Source organism: Schistocerca cancellata, chromosome 5, assembly GCF_023864275.1.
Source record: "Schistocerca cancellata isolate TAMUIC-IGC-003103 chromosome 5, iqSchCanc2.1, whole genome shotgun sequence".
Taxonomy (NCBI): Eukaryota; Metazoa; Arthropoda; class Insecta; order Orthoptera; family Acrididae; genus Schistocerca; species Schistocerca cancellata.
The window spans coordinates 519,741,240-519,762,623 of NC_064630.1; the positions used below are offsets into that span (position 1 = coordinate 519,741,240).

The 21,384-nt window shown below is 37.8% G+C and overlaps 1 protein-coding gene across 1 annotated transcript in view; it reads left to right on the forward strand.

Annotated features, from left to right (window-relative positions):
- Positions 1–21,384, forward strand: part of LOC126188640 (dynein axonemal heavy chain 6) — a 1,044,937-nt gene that overhangs the window by 89,049 nt on the left and 934,504 nt on the right. Inside the window, exons 7-9 of the mRNA XM_049930241.1 lie at positions 13,379–13,545; positions 17,843–18,082; positions 18,322–18,484. Of these exons, the coding sequence (XP_049786198.1) occupies positions 13,379–13,545; positions 17,843–18,082; positions 18,322–18,484 (570 nt within the window). The remainder of the gene's footprint in view (positions 1–13,378; positions 13,546–17,842; positions 18,083–18,321; positions 18,485–21,384) is intronic.

The following is a 21,384-nucleotide window of genomic DNA, read 5'->3' on the forward strand; positions in this document are numbered from 1 at the left end:
CTGTGAAGGAATTTGACAGTACAAGTTTCGTTTTGTTAATGGCTTCATGATCAGTCTGGTATTTACAAGTCTTTAATTTGTATGGATGACTTCCAGAGTAAGACCTTGGCCAACACACAGTTCATTTAATTTGTGACTTTTCTTGTTTTGTAATTTATGAGCTGGGCTATCTCCCCAATACTATAATGTGTCTTCTGTCTTGCCACAACAGTGGAAAATCCAGGACAGAATATAACAATATCATGAAAAGGATAGTTGTGGAAATGCTGTGTCACAGACAGACACAACAAAAAGACTGTAAGAAAATGAGCTTTCACACATACACTCATACAAGTGCAACTCAGACACACATGACTGCTGTCCTGGCTACTGAGGACATCTTATTTTTGTGCTGAATTCGCCAAGTGGAACTTTTTTTTTAAAAAAAAAAACTTGCGTATCAGGTATCTTGGATATCAGTTGGTTGATTCTTTGCAAAATTTTTCATTTTTTTCCCTTCTTCAGTCGAGTCCAAAGGGCTATTATGGACCTCAAGTCCCACTCTAAATGGGGGGATGTTCCTTATTGCTCTTATTCCTGTAGGTCCTTTAAAAAATGACATCCTTTTTGTTTTATTGGACCTCTGTGTTCTGAACTTCCTTAAGACCTGTTTTTAAAATTGTGTTTTGATTGATTACATCAGTTAAATGTTTTGTCCTGCTGAGTTTTGTTAATGAGTTTTATGTTTGATATTTCAGTGTATGAAAATGTTCCGGTTTGTTGAACTGAAGCCTTTTTTTAAGTCAATTGTGTCTGTTGGGTGTCTTATTGCTCCGATTTGCATTTGTCTTCTATGTGACACCCCTCTGAACCCAAATGGTGTCTTCAGTTGGATGTCCAATCTGGTGTATTTATTCATTATAAATCTTCATGTTTGGTTGATTACAATCAAAATGTTTCTGACTGAGACAAGGGTTTACAACTCCATATGTGATCTGGAAAGGTGATTAGTGAAGTATGAAGTGTATGTTGGTGGTTAAAGAATTTGTGAGTGTGTTTGATTTGCAATAGTTATTTTATTTCCCTCACGGCTGGTGGCAAACCAGCCCCCTTGTCAGCCACCTGGGACTCAGCCCATGGGATTGTCACTGCAACAGTAGATTCATGTTGCTGTTAGTTTGTTTAATACCATTTCAGATTGGTTCAGGAATGCATATGTGGTTGAATATCTGTGAACATGATGTGTGCTGATAAGTAAGGTAATGTAAAAGGGAAGTTCTATGCAGGGGCTTTAAAAAATGAGATGGTTCACTGGTTCAATTCTGGTCTCCAGCAAATATTTATCATGTAACACTTGTGATGTATGGAAGGTTTGTGGGAATAGTGGCACACCTTGCTGGGGCAGGCAGTTCAACTCCATGTGAACTTCATGAGGTGGAATGTGGTACTTCTTTTTGATGATGCCACTGTCACTTGTGGTAATTGATTCTAGATTCTATGTGACATATTTTGCTGGAGATGTCTGGTATCCCAGGTTTTGATGTTACCATGATTTAAGTAAAGCTACACAAAGCTATTGATTTCACAGGCAGGAACTCAAGATACACACTGTACATTCCTCCTAGAGTCTACATTGCCAGTATAGCAATGCATACAAAAGCATCAATGTATCAGATGTACATCAGGCATCCAGCAGTGTTTCAGGGAGACACTGGCAAAGATCCAACAAAATGTTTGGATATGACCTTGTCACGAAATACACTTTGATGCACACATACGTGTGCGCGCGCACACACACACACACACACACACACACACACACACAAGTGGGGGAGATGCACCATGAAGTACTTGTGCAAATTGGTCAAAAATAGATATTCGTGCAGGTATCAGCTGAAAATGCATAATTGCAAACTCTGTTGGCTGATGGATAAACGTGTAATGCTGCAGCACAATTTCGCTCTGCACAGCTGGCAACAATAGTAAATAGGGGCATAAAGTTTCTGAAAATTTCATTCCATGTATTCAGGTGGATAGTAATTATACATTGCAAACAGGTGCATGACCAATATACGAAGGTGTCCACATTTGAGAGTGAACCTGTAGTTGGGCTCAATGAATCGCTCAACATTTGAATAAGAGTATGCAGCTATTCAGTGATGCTGGCAGGAATGAGTGAACCATGGCTGAACACAGTGCCAAGAAGGAAACGGTCGACCTAGAGCGATGACAGAATATGAGGACTGAACAGTCGTGAGAGAGGCACTCAGAGGCCTGGATTCAACATAATCATCAATCCAACGTGTAACTGATGCTTCAATGACCATTAGGACCAGTAATAGATAGCTAACAGAAAAGGAGCTGAGCTCAAGGTGCCCCTGACTCAGATTACTGTTGACCTCTGTACAGTGGCGTGCAGTGGTGTCAGGCACATTTTCCCTGGTATCTCAGTGATTGGAGTAGAATTGTTTTCAGTGATGAGTTCCCCATCAAAATGATCCCCAATGACCGTCAAAGATGTGCCTGGAGATGCCCTGAAGAGCAGTGGGATACCAACCTGATTCTCATCCATCATATGGCCTGACAAACAGGAGTAGTTGTCTGGGTTGCCACTTAATTTGTCATCTGCAGTGACCTTACAGGACAGTGGTACATCAATATTCTCTGCACCTTTTGGTTGCCCTAAATGGCAAGCCATCTTGTGCTTATGTTTCAGCAAGATAATGCTCACTTGCACACAGCAAGATTCTCTACTGCTTGTCTTCATGCTTGCCAAACTGTACCTTGACCAGCGAGGTCACTGGATCTCTCCCCAGTTGAGAACTTTGGGGCATTATGGGCAGGTCCCTCCAACCAGCTCAGGATTCAATAATCTTAACTGCCAATTGGACAGAATTTGCCATGATATCACTCAGGAGGACATTCAACAGGTCTGTCAATCACTGCCAACCTGAACAAGAGGTGAACCAACATGCTATTGACTAGTTCAATTTGTGAAACTCTTTCTCTTGAATTGTAATAATTTTTTTGTCTGCACATGTATGTCACATCTACCAATTCTGTCCCATTCAGATAATTCCTTCATGATGTGTCATTTTGTTTGTCTTAGAGTGTACAACAGATGGACTGATGTGATGAATCTTGCCAATGTCTACATTTACAAACAGTACAGCACAGTTTTTCTAGAAGAACAAGGAAAAACTGTACATCTATGGCAAATGCAATGCAAAATAAAGAAAAAAATTGCCTCCATCCAGCAGCAGTCCATCATAGGAAGGATTTTGTGTTGCTGGAAGTGTGTTATGCTTTTATCAGGAGTCACACTCCATGTGCAATTGCATGTGCGGCTGTTGTAATTGACATGGCCACAACTACGGGTTGTAACAAATGGTTCAAATGGCTCTGAGCACTATGGGACCCAACATCTGTGGTCGTCAGTCCCCGAGAACTTAGAACTACTTAAACCTAACTAACCTAAGGACATCACACACACCCATGCCTGAGGCAGGATTCGAACCTGCGACCATAGCCGTCGCGCGGTTCCGGACTGAGCGCCTAGAACCGCTAGACCACCGTGGCCGGCCGGGTTGTAACAAAAGTAGCATGCAATCACGTGTGTCGTGGCTGTTACGGAGTGTGTAATGCAGGTGAGAAGGAAGGAACATAAGAGAAAGAAACAGAGAGGCAATAGAGAGCAGCTAGATAAGGAAGGCAGTAATGAAGGATGGACAACACAAGGTTTGGATGGAAGGGAACCACTAGGTGATATAATAATAATAATAATAATAATAATAATAATAATAATACCCACTACAGCTGATGTCAAGAAATTCGCAGTCAACATGAATAATTTGGTGTAATATTTCATACAGTTGCTGATTGTCAAATCATATGTAATTATAAAAATACATCCACACTATTTTTCTTCTGCATTGTGATTCCCCTCATTTACATGAATACGTGCCATATTCCACATCGGAGTGCGTCATATGAAATTAATAATTGTTAAGTTAATAAATTAATGCTGTAATAAAAAGTGTAGAGAAACATTATGGTAACAAAAGTAAGTAGTCAAAATGTGAATCTAACAGTAGTTACCATATTTTACAGACTATAAGACGCTATGAATTATAAGACACACCTTAATTTTTAAGAATTTTTTAAAATTATATTTTTACCATTTTTATTATTAAATTGCAAAGCCAGACAAATAAAAATTCTTTGTTTATAAAACCAAACTGGGCTTTAAAATCCTTGAAAATTCTCATCTGAACTTTCTTCTTCCTCCTGCTCTTTGTCATTATCATTGTCTGCTTTATAAACAAGATGGTCTTATCTGCCACTGAGAGCGTTACTTAGGCTGCACTTCTTGAAAGATTTAACAATAATGTCTTCTCTGACTCCAGATGAAACTATTTTATCCCCTGACACACCTGTTTGATTGTAGGTCATTTGAAAGCTCCCTTCAGCATGAGTTCATGTTGGGTTTCATCCATCATCTATTTGTTTCATTCCTCTCTCATATATTGGTTTATTTATGGAGTCATCAAGTGGTTGGAGTTGTGAAGTAAGCTCTGTATTTGCCTGTCTCAATTTCTAAAAAAAATGGTTCAAATGGCTCTGAGCACTATGGGACTCAACATCTTAGGTCATAAGTCCCCTAGAACTTAGAAGTACTTAAACCTAACTAACCTAAGGACACCACACACACCCATACCCGAGGCAGGATTCGAACCTGTGGCCGCAGCAGTCCCGCGGTTCCGGACTGCAGCGCCAGAGCCGCTAGACCACCACAGCCGGCAGTGTCTCAATTTCTCTTTCACAGAATTTTTTAAAATGATTACTAAACTGATCTGGCACATAAGAGAACTCTTCTTCAATACAGCACCTTTCGTCTCTCCCACACTCTGTTAATCCATAATTTTGTTATCAGCCTCATCTATCCAGCCCTTGTCATGTACATGAAAAACAACACCTGGTGATATTCCAGAAGATTTTGGCATCGCTTTTGCACTTAAAAATGATCATTGGATTAACTTAAGTACCATCAGTGCAACATGATAGGACAACAGTGTAGTGCATGTGTAGGTACCTATGAGATTTATCTGTATAAATAAGCAAGATGTATTAATTCATACAGGCACCAAATATATATTAATTCATATTATGACATGTTAATGTATTCTGAGTGGGTGACAGAGACATTAAAAATGATATACCTTCAGATCTTTTACAACACCTCTCTTGTTTTAATGCATGTAACATAGATTTTTCTGTTCTTATCTGCCATGGTGTACACACATATATTTGTTCTATATGTGTCTAACAAATAAAAAGTGAATAGCTCATGGAAGAAAAGTCTTTTATTTCTGTGAGCTTCAAGTACACCTGTTCCCCTCTATGGACATCATGACCATTGCAGCAAATCTTCGGATGCTCAAGAATAATATTCAAGAAGAAGAATGCTGCATCATCATCAGCATTATTGTACTAAGAGAGAGAAGAGGTAATTATCATTAACAGGAAGTGAACTTTTGAAACTAATTATATCTAGTCCATGTTGCAGAAGACTGCAAGCAGTTCCTATTGTCATGTCCTGCATGGTGTTTGTGTAAAAGAAAAAAAACTTTACCACTCGACAGCTGCTGATTATGATACCAATGTCATACCTCTTTCTTGCACCAAATTAATTTTATTTTTGTACATGCATTTTTTTCACATGCACTTGTTTTTATAGTTACAGTTTTAGCAACTTTCATGGCAACAGTTCCGTTACTTGGCACATCAAATATAAGACGAGGTTTGTCCATATACGCTATATGGCTTAGTTCCACACAGGTTTCATTTTGAAGTTGAATAATAAGCAATAGAAAGATAATCTTACCTCTTCATACTCTTATAGCATTTTCTGAGATATTTTGGTTTTAGTTCGCATGCCAAGTCCATGGCGCTTCATAAACGTGTAGCACCAACCATCTCCACTCTTAAAGTCTGCTAAGTTCCCCTGTAGCACTGACTTACAAGTGTATATTTGAATCATTTTTGTATTAATTCGGATGCCGTTTTGATGGTGTCCTTGTATCCATTTCAATATGTCACCTTCTAGTTTAGGACATTTCGCACTCAATCCTCTATTTGCACATTTAGCCCTCCTAATTTGTTTTCAATTCTTCTTTACTAGCCTACATTGTTTCTTCTATTGGTGAAGTGCCAAAATGCCACTCAGCTGCTCTGTTTGCATGTTCTTCTGCATATGACGTTGCTTTCAATTTATAGCCCACCTCATATGAATAATTTTTATTTTTTCCATTACAAAACTAGCTACTAACAAAAATATTGTACTGTTATTGATAACACAAACAACTTGCAATTCAAGTTCAATGGCACTGTAGACTGCAATGATGCATCTTAGGCTAGACAGTGCTCTGGGTTTGTGATAGTGGGGCTGGAGGGACAGAGTGTTAGCAAGCTTGTGAATCCCCACAACTCATGTTCATCCCATCGGTGCACTGCTGTTGCCTGTTGAATGCGTTATTGCCGATAGAGACAGGTTTCCTGCAGCATCAAAAATATGGCCATTTTTAAGACTTGTGGGAATTTTAAGTCATCACTGGACGTTTTGATATTAATTTCAAGCACAAGACACATCTGAAACTTGGAGGAAGTGTGTCTTATAGTCCATAAAATATGGTATTACAAAATAAGTGGCAGAAAATGGTACTAGTTCACTTTCAAGTTGAATCAACAACAGGGAAAGATAAACTTACTACATTGATCCATAACATGCTGACGGCCAACTTCATTCAGATCACAGATGACGTAAGCATGTCAAAAACGATAACACGAACCAATGGCATATTGCACGTGGACCCATTAAACCCTTCACTTTTCAATATTGCCACATACGATGTTGGACACATAATAAGACAAGAAATGGAGGATGTGAAAATCTACATATATGCGGACGACATGGTCATTGGATCGAACTCCATACTCAACCTGAAAAGAGCAACCATTCAACTCGAGAAGTGGGCACAGGAGAACAAAATGGAAATTAACATGGGAAAAACCATAAAGATAACATTACGCAGCAAAGGTCGAGAAGTTGTGGAGGACAGAATATATCTTAGGACGGAACCTCTTATGACAGTCAATAGCTTCAAATATCTGGGACTGAATCTGAAAACCTGCCAGATCATTCTGAATACATACAAAATCTTGAGCAGCAGCTGCCACAAAAACCATGTTTGACATCAAGGCAATATCCAGACTGTCACTGAAAACAGCCATGGCCTTGTTCACCGCAAAAATATTTCCCATCAGAACCTATGGAATAGAACTCATTTGGGAAAAGTTGTGTCTAAAATACCTAAGGACTCTGGAAGCAGTTAAATCACGCTTCTTGAAAGCCGCCCTAGGTGTTTCAAAACACACAAAGTCGAGGCTAGTATATGAACTTGCCAGGGAACCCTTGTTCATAGAGGAACTGTGTATGAGGCACCCATCCACCGACAACTCGAATAAAGTCCTGCATGAAAGAGAGAAGAAGAGAAGGGAACAGCAGTGCATGGATACCACCACAAAATATGCAAGAACAAGAGTTTCCACGACCCTGGCAGCAAATGTGTGAGTGTGAATTGTGCGACCAACTCCATGACAGCTGTAAAAGATGAGTAAAATAACTGGTAGAACTCTTTAAATAATAAACAAAGTGAACACTGAGATGTGACGAACAAGATGTGATACCACAAATCTTTGCAATTTATGTAACTTATGCACAACTTGTGCACATTTATTCTGATAATAATTTTATTACAGAAAGGCAGGAATATTTAACTTACAATTGGTGTAGGTCATTTTCTTCATGTGTACTGATTAGCTCACCAAGTTTTTGTATATAGTGAACTGTTGTGCTAACTTTAGTTAACTATAACTTTTACTAAACATTATTCTAATGAAAATTAATTACACAAATGGAATTGGAACACTTGAAATAAGTACCTGTACCACAGATACCAATAACATAGTGTTGAAAAAAGAACTTGAGATTCTCAAGTAGATGCTACATATCACTAGGGTACCATAAATGTATTGAAAATAAGACGAAATTTAGTAACAAATTTTTTTGGGTGTTTTTGGGAGTAGAAAAAGATAAAAGATGGAAAGGATCCATTTGCTTTGTTACAATGTTGTCAACCAATTTTCTGTTGATCTGTTAGACATATAACCCACTGCTGGAAATACCACCAATGGAAGCATCTACCTAATTTAGTCCAAAGACATCTGATACCAATTACTCCTGCAGTTTCTCCAGCTCACCAGATTGGAACTGACCTCTTGGTGGGAGTTCCAAAGTAAAAAAAAAAAGGATTGTAGTGTGCACTGACCACCCCAGCTGCTATACTGTCATGAAGGCTGTTCTGATTCTGATTCAGGTTTCTTCTGCAAGACATAATTTCGAAGCATGAATGGAGCATCATAATGCATGATTATAGGAAATTGTCTAGGACTAGTGTCAGAAGTAATTTTACACTGCAAAGTTGTCCACTGATTCACAGTTCCTGCTACCTGTAAATTAATGGTCTGATAAAATATTTTTATAATATATTTGTAGATTTGCTCTCGACATACAGTGACATCAAACAAAAAATGATTGGGCTGCAGCAGTGCCTGTCATGATATTTGCATACAAAAAAGCAAAGTACAACACTAACAGTTTAATGCAGTTTTTCCTGATCCATTGTTGAGAAGCTGAAAGAGAAGTGGATACTGTGTTACCTTTTCATCTTGACAATGCTTGAGACAATTACATCAAATAGCTCGTCACCAGAAGTGATCAAGCAAGACAGTTGGTAAGCACACACACACACACACACACACACACACACACACACACATGCACATGCACACGCGCACACACACACACACACACAACCCACAACCACTACCACACACGCACACACACACACACACACACACACACACACAGAGGGAGAGAGAGAGAGAGAGAGAGAGAGAGAGAGAGAGAGAGAGAGAGAGAGACAGAGAGAGAGAGAGAGATTGGATGCTTAGAATAACAACCATGAATGTAGTATCTCCAGACATTGATGTGTAAGCTACAACCCTGATGACCCAGTATAGATTCTTACAATTGTGCAGAAAGTTGGCTATCATAAAAATTACTAAGTTCCACTATGCCTGTACTGAGTCTTACATGGCTTTTCAGACAATGAAATAAGAATCACAGAGGTGTTTACCATCTCCACACCATAAAGCCCTATTCTAGTCTTGGCCAGAGATCAAGAACAGTGGTTCCACCACAAGGAACATGAAGACCTGCCCAATGATCATTATTCCTTGATATGAGTAATTTGAAAAGTGGGGTGACCATGAGGATGTGACTACGCAACTAAAAATTCTGGGTCAACCAGTCCTACCAAATAAAGAACCACTAACTAGACACAGATGATACAGATACCGGAAACCATAATCCACTGAGGAACAACGTGTTACTCTTTTTGGGAGGGAGTAGCAGTTATAGCACATGCTGTGTGATTTTTCTTTGTGGTGTAGCAGCTATAGTCAAATTTAATTCACCTTCTGCTGTTATTTTTCACATAACATTCATAGTTTATAGGAGTTATTTATTTATGGAATATTTTAATTCGCCAGTACATTGTATGTCATTCAAATAGAAGCAATCTCTACCAAGGTAAGCAGTTCAAACGAATCTGCACATTTGACTGTGCTCTACATTCATGCCTTCAGTGGAAAGCATTGGTTCTTGTTGACGACCCTACTCTCCTAACACATACTTGACTACAGATTCTACATGAAAGTAGGTCCAGTGTTTGTTAGATCATTTTCAGTTAGTGTTCAGTTTGTCACTGTGAGAGGGCAACTGCTAATACTTTTTGCAGTGTGAGTGTTCATATCTCTGAATAACAAAGCTGCACAACTACCATTTCAGTGTACTGACCACTACAGGAAGGTCTTGGAGGAAATTTCTAAATTCATCTGGTAGGATTCTTCTATAGCTTCACTAAATGCCCCATTACATATAGCTTGCATTTCCTCATATCATGATATGGTAAAATAAATATTATGGGATTGGCAACAATAATTTGCTAAGAGCGCTGTAGACAACATCAAAGTTCTTCTAGACATTAATCAGTCTGGCACTTTTGACAAATTCTGTTTTTATTTGTATTAATATTTTTATAGATGTTGTAATCTAAGGTCTCTTTGATTATGTAGTCATTATCATCAGCCATCATCATCCCGCAGAATTTCCAGTCATTGGCTCAGTCTGTTTTAAACATTAGCCTCTCCATCAACTTCTGTCCTCCTGCCATCTCTTTGTCTCCACTTTGATGAAGTCTCATCCTTTCCTTTGCATGCAACCCTTAACTCCTTTCAGCCACCAGTCTCTTGGTCTTGCTCTTGATCTTTTTCCCTTTCGTGTTGTGTATCTTCCTAGGTATCTCCCATTTGCTTAACATGTTAATACCACCTAAGCCTTGATTCGTGCTTCACGAATTCTTGATCCTTCTATTCCTTACATTGTTCATCTTTTTCTATCCAGTACTATTCCTCAAGAATTTCATCTCAGTAGCTTGTATTCTGCTTCTCTCTTTTCCTTTCATTACCCAAGTCTCCAAGGTATATGTAAGGACTGAAACATACTACACCTGGTATATAACCCTTTTGCTGTTTTGATGGAGATCCTTGCTCCATATCAGGCTTTTATTCAAGAATACTTCTGTTTGTCTGCCCCTGCTCTTTTTATTTCTCTGTTGTTTCTTTCATTCTCCTATATTAAGATTCCCAGATACTCTCAGGTTTCCACCTCCCTCAGCTGTTCTCCACCAACTCTTATTCCAACTTTGACTCTCTCCTTCTTCCTGGTTGTGATCAGTATTTCACACTTTGCTGTATGTCCAGCTGCTCCTTATTTTCCTCTCCTTGCTTCACTAAATCATCAAATTATGTGCAAACACTATTGCATTCACCTTTCCTTCATCAGTTACTTCTGCTACTCTGGTCATTATCACATTCATCATCACAATGAATAGCGATGGTCAAGGTGCATTTCTCACTTCAAGCCAGTCTTCTGTTCCAGTCAGTCTGATCTCTCTCATCCCACTTCCACAAAGATAACTCATCTTTTGTACAGTTCTTTTATCCTCCTTATAACCTGCTTTTTTACTCTCTGCTCTCTAGGACTTCCATACCGTGTTTCTACATATTCTATCATAATAGTTTTTCATTGTCCTGAGAGGCCATCAGTAAATCTGTTCCATATTCATAGTGGTTTCCCTGTAACTGTCTTATAGTGAAAATTAGATTAACTGTGGACCTTCTTATCCTGAACCAGTGTCATACTTCACTCTCCCTTATTTCTGTTTTTGTTCAGACGCATGTTTCCAAAACTTTCTCAAAAATCTTTGCACAGTTGCTCTTTAGTGTGATTCCCTGAGAGTTTTTCACTCTTATTTTTCTTACTTTTCTTGAAGATCTGGATAGTTATTCCCTTCTTCTAGTCTTCTGGCCTTCTCCCTTTCCACAAAATCATCATCTCTCAATAGAACCATTGTATCCCCATGTGTCCTGCTGCTCCCACCATCTGCACACTCAGCTCATCCAAATCTGATGCCTTCCTTCTCTTCATCTTTCTCAGAGCGTTTTCCACTTCTCTGTATGTTATGTTATTCTCTCTCTGCAGTTCCTATTCTTCTTCCTTGATTTCTTCCTCCTCCTCCAAGTCCCATTTGGGTTCAAGAGTTCTTCAAAATACTCCCTCCACATAGTTTTGTCTTCCTTCTTATTTTCTACCTCTTGACCACTTTTATTCACCATTCAAACATAGTCCTTCATATCATTCCACACTTCCCTTTTTACCATCCCATGTAGGACCTTTTTCAAACCTTCACTATGCTCCTCATTATTCTAGTCCACTCTTCACTCCATCTTCTTCCCTCCTCCTCCACCAATCGGGCTTTGTCATCTTTCATGTCCAGTACTCTTCTCTTGTCTCTCTATCCTATTTTGGACCATACCCTAAAGCCTCAAGTCGTCTTTTGCACTGTATAGTTCATATCTTCATTCCATCATAATGTGTCCTTCAATCTGTTTTTGTTGTGTGTCCTTCGACATACTGCTTCTGCTGCACTTACTGATGTCCTCGTAAATCTACCTCATTTCTCCTCCACCATATTTTGCTCATCAATTGAGAAATTTTTATTCAGTTTTTTGAGATACTATCACTTGCTGTCTTCTTCTTTCATTTTCCATACTCTTACATGATCAGCCTGGTTTTCTGTCTGTTTCTTATCCATAGCGCCTCTCAGGTTCATTATTAGCAGTCAGTGGTGCAGTCCAAGGCCTCTGATGGTGTTACCTTGATATCATTTCATTACCATAGAGGATATTTCTATTTTCAACTACTGACTTTATGTAGTATTGCATTTAATTATTATTCCATAAAACTATATTGAGGGGCTTGTAGCATTTGTAGGTCATTCTTCCTGTCAACCACTTTAAGGAATTAAAATTAAAACATCCACAAGTTAATAACTCTTACTTTGTCTCTTACAAATAACAAATAAACTGTCAAAATCCTTCATAAAAGTTTTGAATTTACAGATGGCCATCTGTATAATGTAACAATAACAAACAGTGCACTTTTCAGTACTAACTCACAAGCATATGGTTAAAGTTCTGATGTGTATAAAGTTTAATTACTGCTGAACTTTTAAATTCATATGTATTTTTGTGGGAGTGTGCCTCCTTTACTGATATTTCATCCACATGAAAAAGCAGCTAATTATAACCATGTTGTATTCTTTGTGTTTCAGCCTCTTTTTTTGTGCAGTTGCAATAGAAAGTATTTTACCCGTACAACTTGTAATTATAATCACTTACATGCCATACAATTTTTATGTTTGTTGTTTTACAGGTTTCAGACTGACAGATTACATCAATAACTTCAGTTCATTCCTAAGATACAATTCATTTACTTTATTTCTTCCTCCCAAAATATTCAGATAAAGGAATCTGATTTCAAATTTCTTTATCTCTGTAATTATTCAGTATGACAAGGGGCTTTATCTTCATATGATGATGCCTCACATTATTCTCTATATTTTACTTACCACTATTTCTCACAAGGCAAAATTAATTTTTTACAGATAACTTTTTCTGTTCTATGAGTATAAACATATGTTAACTGTTTTTTGCTGTAATTAGTTCTGTGTGATCATTTGACCCATTGTTTTATCTCCATTACGAATTTTTAAGTAATTTAGTGAATTAGAGTTATGTACTTAAAGGAAAAGCATCAGCCATGCAATTATTTGAAGACTGTATTGTAATGAAGTGAATGTATTTTCCCTTGCAGCTACCTCTCTTTATTATTAACCTTCTCATTGATGAGCACACATTACTACTTGATCCTCCTGAGCGTGCCTATATTGAGTCTCTAAGTCAGTTGATGGACTTCTGGGAAGAAACAGTAATAAATATAAACACGTTTCTTCCAGATCCATATTTCAAACCGTTCACTGAGTAAGTTTTGAATTTGTTTATGCTATTCATTAGAAAATCTATTTGTTTCTGGGGGTATAATCTGTTATAATCCAATGAAGTTTGTCAATTTGATGTCTTAACCATTTTCTTATGATTCTTCCTGCATTCTTTGTAATGTTATCTTTCTGCCTTTGAATCTTAAAAAAATCAGCTTTAAACTAAGTTATATACAAAAGTAGCTTATTACAGTAAGTAAGTAATAACTGTTGAGGATAGTGTGTGATGTTGGAGGGATGAGAGTGGATATAATGACACTGGATATATCCAACAAAGTAATTCATTAAATGATAAATGACTATTTTCCTAACAGTGTACTCACAAACAAGGAAGACATATGTTTATTAAAATATAAATGTGGGGCTCTGCTACATTCTTGTTTATCTGTGTTTGTCTTTACTGTCTGATATTTATTGTGTTTGCAAAATCTTCTGTCAGTACACAGAAGTTTCCTACATCATAAAATTTTTGCTATTATAGTGTCTTGACATTTGCCCATGACTTGGGTTTATTCATGTAGACATTTTTGTGTGTCGTATTACAGTGAAGCATGACAATAGTTTTGACAGAGATGAATAGTCAGTTGTCATCTGCACAAGAAAACCTTTATTTGGTTCACTTTACTGGTTTCAACAGTTCAAACTGTTATCTTCATAAGTGAAACAGGCTCAAATCATAGGTAAGCCAACATCAAAATAAGAATTGGATGGTGGTGTCCTTCAAAGGACTGGCAAAAAGTGCAGCACCTGGGCTTAAGTGTTCTTTGTTTAGAAGGTGGTGCATTGTTGCTGTCTTCAATTCCCACCATTTTAGTGGCTTTCTGTCTAACTTGTTTAGGCAAGGAGTGAGTGGCTGCTCTCTTGCCCACTATGGGATTTACTAATGACCTTCTGACATCACATAAAAACATTCTTCAGGAAATCCTCTCATTATTATTTGCGTATATGATGAAGGCGTTAATGCAAGCAACGTCAATCATTCAGAAAAACAGGGCAAGTGGCCAGCGTCTAGTTTTTCTTGAAGTTGAATAAGTAGCGCACATTTCATCTATTGTGTCCACACCTGTTTTGGTCTTATTGTACATTGTTATAATTTCTGGTTTCTTTTCTTCCGCAGTATTAGTGTCAGTGGCACTGTCATGATGCAAAGATGAAAGGAGAATACCGTTTTTGCACTTCTTTGGCACATATGAAACTATGGTGATATCCTTTCTGAATCCAAAAAGGCTGCTTCTGAGTTCAAGATCTCTCGTGCAAAGAAAGTCTGGAGGGAATTCCCTCTATTTCTTTTAAGAGTTCCTTCTACTGTAAGTTTCTTTTTCAGGAGCTCTTTAGCTAGTGGTATGGAACAAAACCATTTGTCTAGTGTCACATTGTGTCCTGTACCTTCAATAGGCCATACAAGTCTATTTACTACCTCCTTAAGCGAGTTTGACAGTGCAAAGGGACCCTCTGTTTCCAAACATAGATTTCCATCCCCAAAGTATACCATGTTCTTGCGTCACATAAGATAAAAATTTTCAAACCATATTTCGCAGGCTTGCTTGGTATATACTGTAGGAAACTGCTTTTGCCTCTAAATGCAACCAGTTGTTCGTCCACTGTCATATACTGAGACACAGTATAATTACTGACACAGTTTGATATGAATAATTCAAAAACAACACTGCTCTGAATTCGGCTAGGTGATCAAGTTCTCTTTGCTGTGGTCTGTATTGAATATCATCGAATCCTGAACAAAGCGCCAAGAAACAAAAGCACTGTAAACTCATTGTTGGTGCAATTCCAAAACCATTTGTGTCCCATAAATTTTCCAGATTTTGGTATCCTGTGCCGTAATGCCCAGCCAATATCAAAAGACCCAGAAAAGATTTGATTTCTTCCTCATTTGTTGGTTTGGGATCACAGTTTCTTGTGAAATTTGATGCAATGTGTTGTATGTAAATATTTGAGCACTATGTAATCATTCTAATTATTATGTCATTTATAAATATTGAAAAACAATCCATAGCTGTTTTCGCAGATTTTGTGATAGCTTCCACACCAGGGAGATGAATAATGAGGCATACACTTCTAGTTCTTACGTTGTGACCAGGACAACTTTTCATATGCTTGCTTTCATTATCTGCTGCATTTACTTGTGGTTCCAGTTCCAGGTTGTCTTCATCCTCTGTTTCTGTGTCACTGTGATGAGAGAGAACTTCACAACTGTCTGTTTCCTCTGCTCCCTCTTCTCAAGTTTCATCTAAGACCTCTTCCAGAAGCTTCCACACTCTTTCTTGTTCTATTTTGTCACGATCCATAACTGTTTTAACTGCACAGAGTGACAAAATACAAGCAGCTGCTACAGAACACAACTGTGTGCTTTCTCGCAGCACTGCAACATAAAGAGTAGCGCGGGGTGCCTACAACACCCCAAGGCACATTTGTTGCATGTTTGCTTGGAATATGCACTTCCATTGTAGATTCTGTTGTTACTCAAAGCTTTCATATTACATCCTAGAAAGGTACCAAAGAACATGACGTTATATAACTATCCATTACCGGTATGTAACAATCCATCAATAAGGATGACTACTGGTATGTTCTGAACATCCCGCATGACTGCTTAAGGGTTAAACTTGAGAATTATTGTGTTGGATCCACCGGAATATTTTTGAATGCTGTAGCCTGAACTTGGCTCCAAGTGATTTCTGCCTATTTCTGTACATGAAAAAAGAGCTTAGCCCCTAAAGTTTTGACTCTGCTGCAGAGCTCCAAAATGTTGTCATAATCTGAGAGTGATGGGAAAAACCCACTGGCTAAAATGGAAATCGGTATTTATGTTCTGAATGACTGGTATTTTTTGCTATTTTTAAGGTCTCACTTATTTCATTCTTTGCTAACAACTGGGTAAAAAAAGGCAAATAAATTTGCTCTAACTGCAGTGCTAAAATTTTTGCTTTTTAAATGAAAGTTTTTTTAAACAATTGAGTGATGTTATTCATACAGAATTCATTGCTTTGAAATATTGGGTTATTACAGAAATTGTGGAAACCAAACAGTATTTTTTTAATAATCACACTAGTTATAACTAGCATGAAACACAAGACTTAAGAATCGATACAGCATTGTAGGGACAATAATGTGCCTGTTGCCATGTGGCATGGTATATTACACAGTACATATATACATGCAGTATGCAAGACTTGTCCGACTTTGCTATATTTAAGGTCTCACTTATAACAGGGGTTGTCATTCTTTGCTGACAACTGGGTAAAGAAGGGCAAATAAATTTGCTCTAACTGCAGTGCTAAAATTTTTGCTTTTTAAATAATTTTTTTTTTTTAAATGAGTGATGTTTATTGATACAGTATTCATTGCTTTGAAATATTGTATATGGTAGAGTCTTACTGTCATCCCTGAATATTGATTGTATTGCAGAATCGTACAGATTTTATATGTGCACTTTATTTACCAGTAATATAGATTGACAGTGAGTTCTGAAATCTGTCATGAGACATCAGTAAAACAAAAATGAACCAATTGTAATATGTGCTATGGTCTCTTGACTAACAGTGTCTTTTATTCAAGTAACAGTCCACCTTTTAAACTTGAGAATTATTGCATCTGATGCATCAGAATATTTTTGAACGTTGTAGTCTGAACTTGGCTCCAAGTGATTTCTTCTATTTCTGTACATGAAAAAAGCACTTAGCCCATAAAGCTTTGACCCTGCTGCAGAGCTCCAAGATGTTGTCATGATCTGAGAGGGACAAGAAAAAACCCACTGGCTAAAATGGAAATCGGCATTTGAGTTCTGAATGACTGGTATTTTTTGCTATATTTAAGGTCTCACTTATAACAGGGGTTGCCATTCTTTGCTGACAACTGGGTAAAGAAGGGAAAATAAATTTGCTCTAACTGCAGTGCTAAAATTTTTGCTTTTTAAATAAAACTTTTTTTAAAAAAAATGAGTGATGTTTATTGATACAGTATTCATTGCTTTGAAATATTGTGTTATTACAGAAATTGGGAAAAACAGTGAGTACTATTTTAATAACAACACCTACAGTTATAAATAGCAGAAAACACATGACTTAAGAATTGATACAGCATTGTAGAGACAATAACCTGCCTTTCATGCCATTATGTAGTGCACTATTTTGTGTTCAAAATTGCTTTAATAAAAAGTTTATACTGGTAACTTTTTTTCAAAATTCTGATTCAAAATAGCTAATTGTACAGTAATGTTTCCATGTATGAGAAATTAAGTCATATTTTTAAAATGTATTTTACAGGCCCATGATATGTGGAAAAGCAGAAGGAAGACTCTGTGGTACAGGACCTGAAATTGATGTCATCCTGAAAGAAGACAAACATCGTCTTGATATTCGCACAAATATTATATTAAGCATTCATAACAATTTTGAAGCAATTAATAAATATATTCAGAGATTTCAGTTTATTAGAGAATTTCACACTGTTAACACAGCAACTGACATGGAATCTATAACTAATGAAACAGGTTATTGCTCCAAGTTACTTGAATATAGACGGGTTATAACTTGCTGTCACTTAAATAAAGAAAATTTTTATTTCACTTTTATAATTTTATTAGTTACTAAATGAAATGTGTCCAGTTTTCTCAAGAGATTTATACATAGTTTATGATATTCTTCCCTTCTTTTTATTCTGTTTGTTCACTAGAGTTATATTGGTTAATTACTTCTTGATGCCTATACATATATCATATAGGCCTCTGAATTATTGAACACAGCAATTATAAATTGAGTTACTTCCTTTATGGTATCTGCATACATTTTGTGCAATATGTTGGCAATTCACGAGGCATCATGTTAACCTTCTTCTGTTCTGTAATAATGAACTATTGTATGTGTAAGGACATCACTACAGAAGTTCAGTTGGCTTTCAGAAACTCAGTATAACTAAGCAACTCCAATGAGAACATGAATTTCCTTCTAAGATGTATCATCGACTGGACCTCTGGCATCATCAACAGCTGCATACAAGCAGTGGACTAGATTTCTGGCAGCAGCTCTGAAAAATAGGAGGGTCATTCAGTACTTAGAGAGACAAATTGGTCTGCAGAAAAAAGCGTTTATTTTTACAAAACAATAGTTTTTCTACTTTTCAACATTTGAACATTTATGCACTTGTTCCAACAGGCTACAAACTTTTTTATTCTGTCTGCAAAGAACTCTTTATCTTGATGTTTGAACCTATTTCCCACAAACTTTTTCACATTCTAATTGTCCTGGAACGTCTTCCCATGTAATGCCTTCTTCAGTGCACCAAACGAATGGAAATCACTAGGTGCTAAATCAGGACTGTAAGGGGGATGAGGCAGTACTTCTCAGCCCATTTTGTTTATGGTTTCATGGGTTAGCTGAGCAGTATGAGGATGTGCATTGTCTTGCTGGAGAATCACATCTCTCCTCTGAGATCCATGATGTGTCTCTCTCATGGCTGGCTTCACCTTGTTTAAAAGCCAATCCGAGTGCATTGTATGCTGCTCTTCGAGATAATTACACAAAACTGATCTTCAGCATCCCAGAACACTGTCAGCACGACTTTTCCTGCTGATGCTTCGGTTTTGAATTTTTTCTTGACAGGTGGGTTGGTGAGCTTCCACTCCATGCTTTATCTTTTTGATTCTGGCTCATAATCGTGAACCCAAGTTTCATCACACGTCAAAATTTTGTTGAGGAAGTGCTCACTTTCTCTTTCATAATGTTCCTTTAGCTCTGTGCACAATCTCAACCTTGTTTCCTTGTGTAGCTGCATCAATTCCTTTGGGACCCATCTCGCTAATGTTTTGCAATACTTCAGCTTGTCGCAGATGATGTTATGAGCTGTACTAACTTGGACCTTATCAACTATCATTTCCACAGTTACACGGTGGTCAGCATGAATAATGTCATGAATTCTACTTTCAAGTGAGGGAGTTGAAACTGCAACTGGTCAGCCAGAAGGGCGTTCATCAGTCACTGAGTCATGACCAGTTTTGAGCTGCTCTACCAACTTGTAAAAATTTGCACAATTCATACAACTTTCATCACAAACTTTAGACATTCTACAATATATATTCATTGCTTTCTCGCCTTCAGCAAGTAAAAAATGAATAATAGGACGTTGTCCAACTAAACAAAACAATGTTGATACATCAGCTGATCAGGGCTCATCGCAGTGATGCCAGCTTAAAGCCATAAAAGTACCAAACTTGCCCTACTAACAGTTCTTTCCCCAGACCAATTTCTGTCTTTAATTACTGAATGGCCCTCATATATTCAGAAAACTGAAGTTGATTTTGGTTGCTGAAGTATACCTATTTTTCTGTGAAGTGTATAATTTATTCACATGGTGATCTGAATGACAGTTCTTTATTCCAATTGTTGTACATGACAGTTCTTTATTCCACTTATTGTACACTCAGTAGAAGACTTTGCCCTTTTTGTGAAACTTTGTTGTCAAACTGTCTCTGAAGCATGAGTGGACTATTTACTTATGCTAAATTTCATTTTTTGATACAACCACTGAAATTATGAGCAGTTCTGAAATGATGACTTGAGGCAATCCTCAGAGGCAAAAAACAGAATTGAGTTTTTTGATAGCACTAGTCTGGTTGTAGAAGTCATTGTGTGGCAAAAGGATATTTACTGTGAGCATCAACAACGATGAGCCATTGTGTGTTCCCAAAGAGGGCAGTGGATGCTATGTGAATGCATTGCCAAGAGTGTCAGGTCATGTCCCATTGAAAAATTCTTGACACAGCACTGCCCAGTTTCCCATGCAAAACATGGCAATGCAAAGTCATCACTTTGATTTGTTTGTCCATCTCTTGCCACTTGCAATATTTTGCTGTAATGCTGTGGGATTTGCTATCTAGTTTGTTCATTTTGCATCTGTAACAAAATTATATAGTTTTTGATAGTAAAGCTGTTATGTTGTACAATGTACACTACTGGTAATTAAAATTACTACACCAAGAAGAAATGCAGATGATAAACTGGTATTCATTGGACAAATATATTAAACTAGAAATGACATGTGATTACATTTTCACGCAGTTTGGGTGTATAGATCCTGAGAAACCAGTACCCAGAACAACCACCTCTGGCCCTAATAACGGCCTTGATATGTCTGGGCATTGAGTCAAACACAGCTTGGATGGCATGTACAGGTACAACTGCCCATGCAGCTTCAACACTATACCACAGTTCATCAAGAGTAGTGACTGACGTATTGTGATGAGCCAGTTGCTCGGCCACCATTGACCAGATGTTTTCAATTGGTGAGAGATCTGGAGAATGTGCTGGCCAGGGCAGCAGTCGAACATTTTCTGTATCCAGAACGGCCCGTACAGGACCTGCAACATGTGGTCATGCATAATCCTGCTGAAATGTAGGGTTTTGCAGGGATCAAATGAAGGGTAGAGCCACATCTGAAATGTAATTCCACTGTTCAAAGTGCCGTCAATGTGAACAAGAGGTGACCGAGATGTGCAACCCATGGCACCCCATACCATAATGCTGGGTGATACACCAGTATGGCGATGATGAATACATGCTTCCAATGTGCGTTCACCGCACTCTCACCAAACATGGATGTGATCATCATGATGCTGTAAACAGAACCTGGATTCATCCGAAAAAATGACGTGTGGCATTCGTGCACCCAGGTTCGTCATTGAGTACACCATCGCAGGTGCTCCTGTCTGTGGTGCAGCGTCAAGGGTAGCAGCCATGGTCTCTGAGCCGATAGCCCATGCTGCTGCAAACGTCATCGAACTGTTCATGCAGATGGTTGTTGTCTTGCAAAC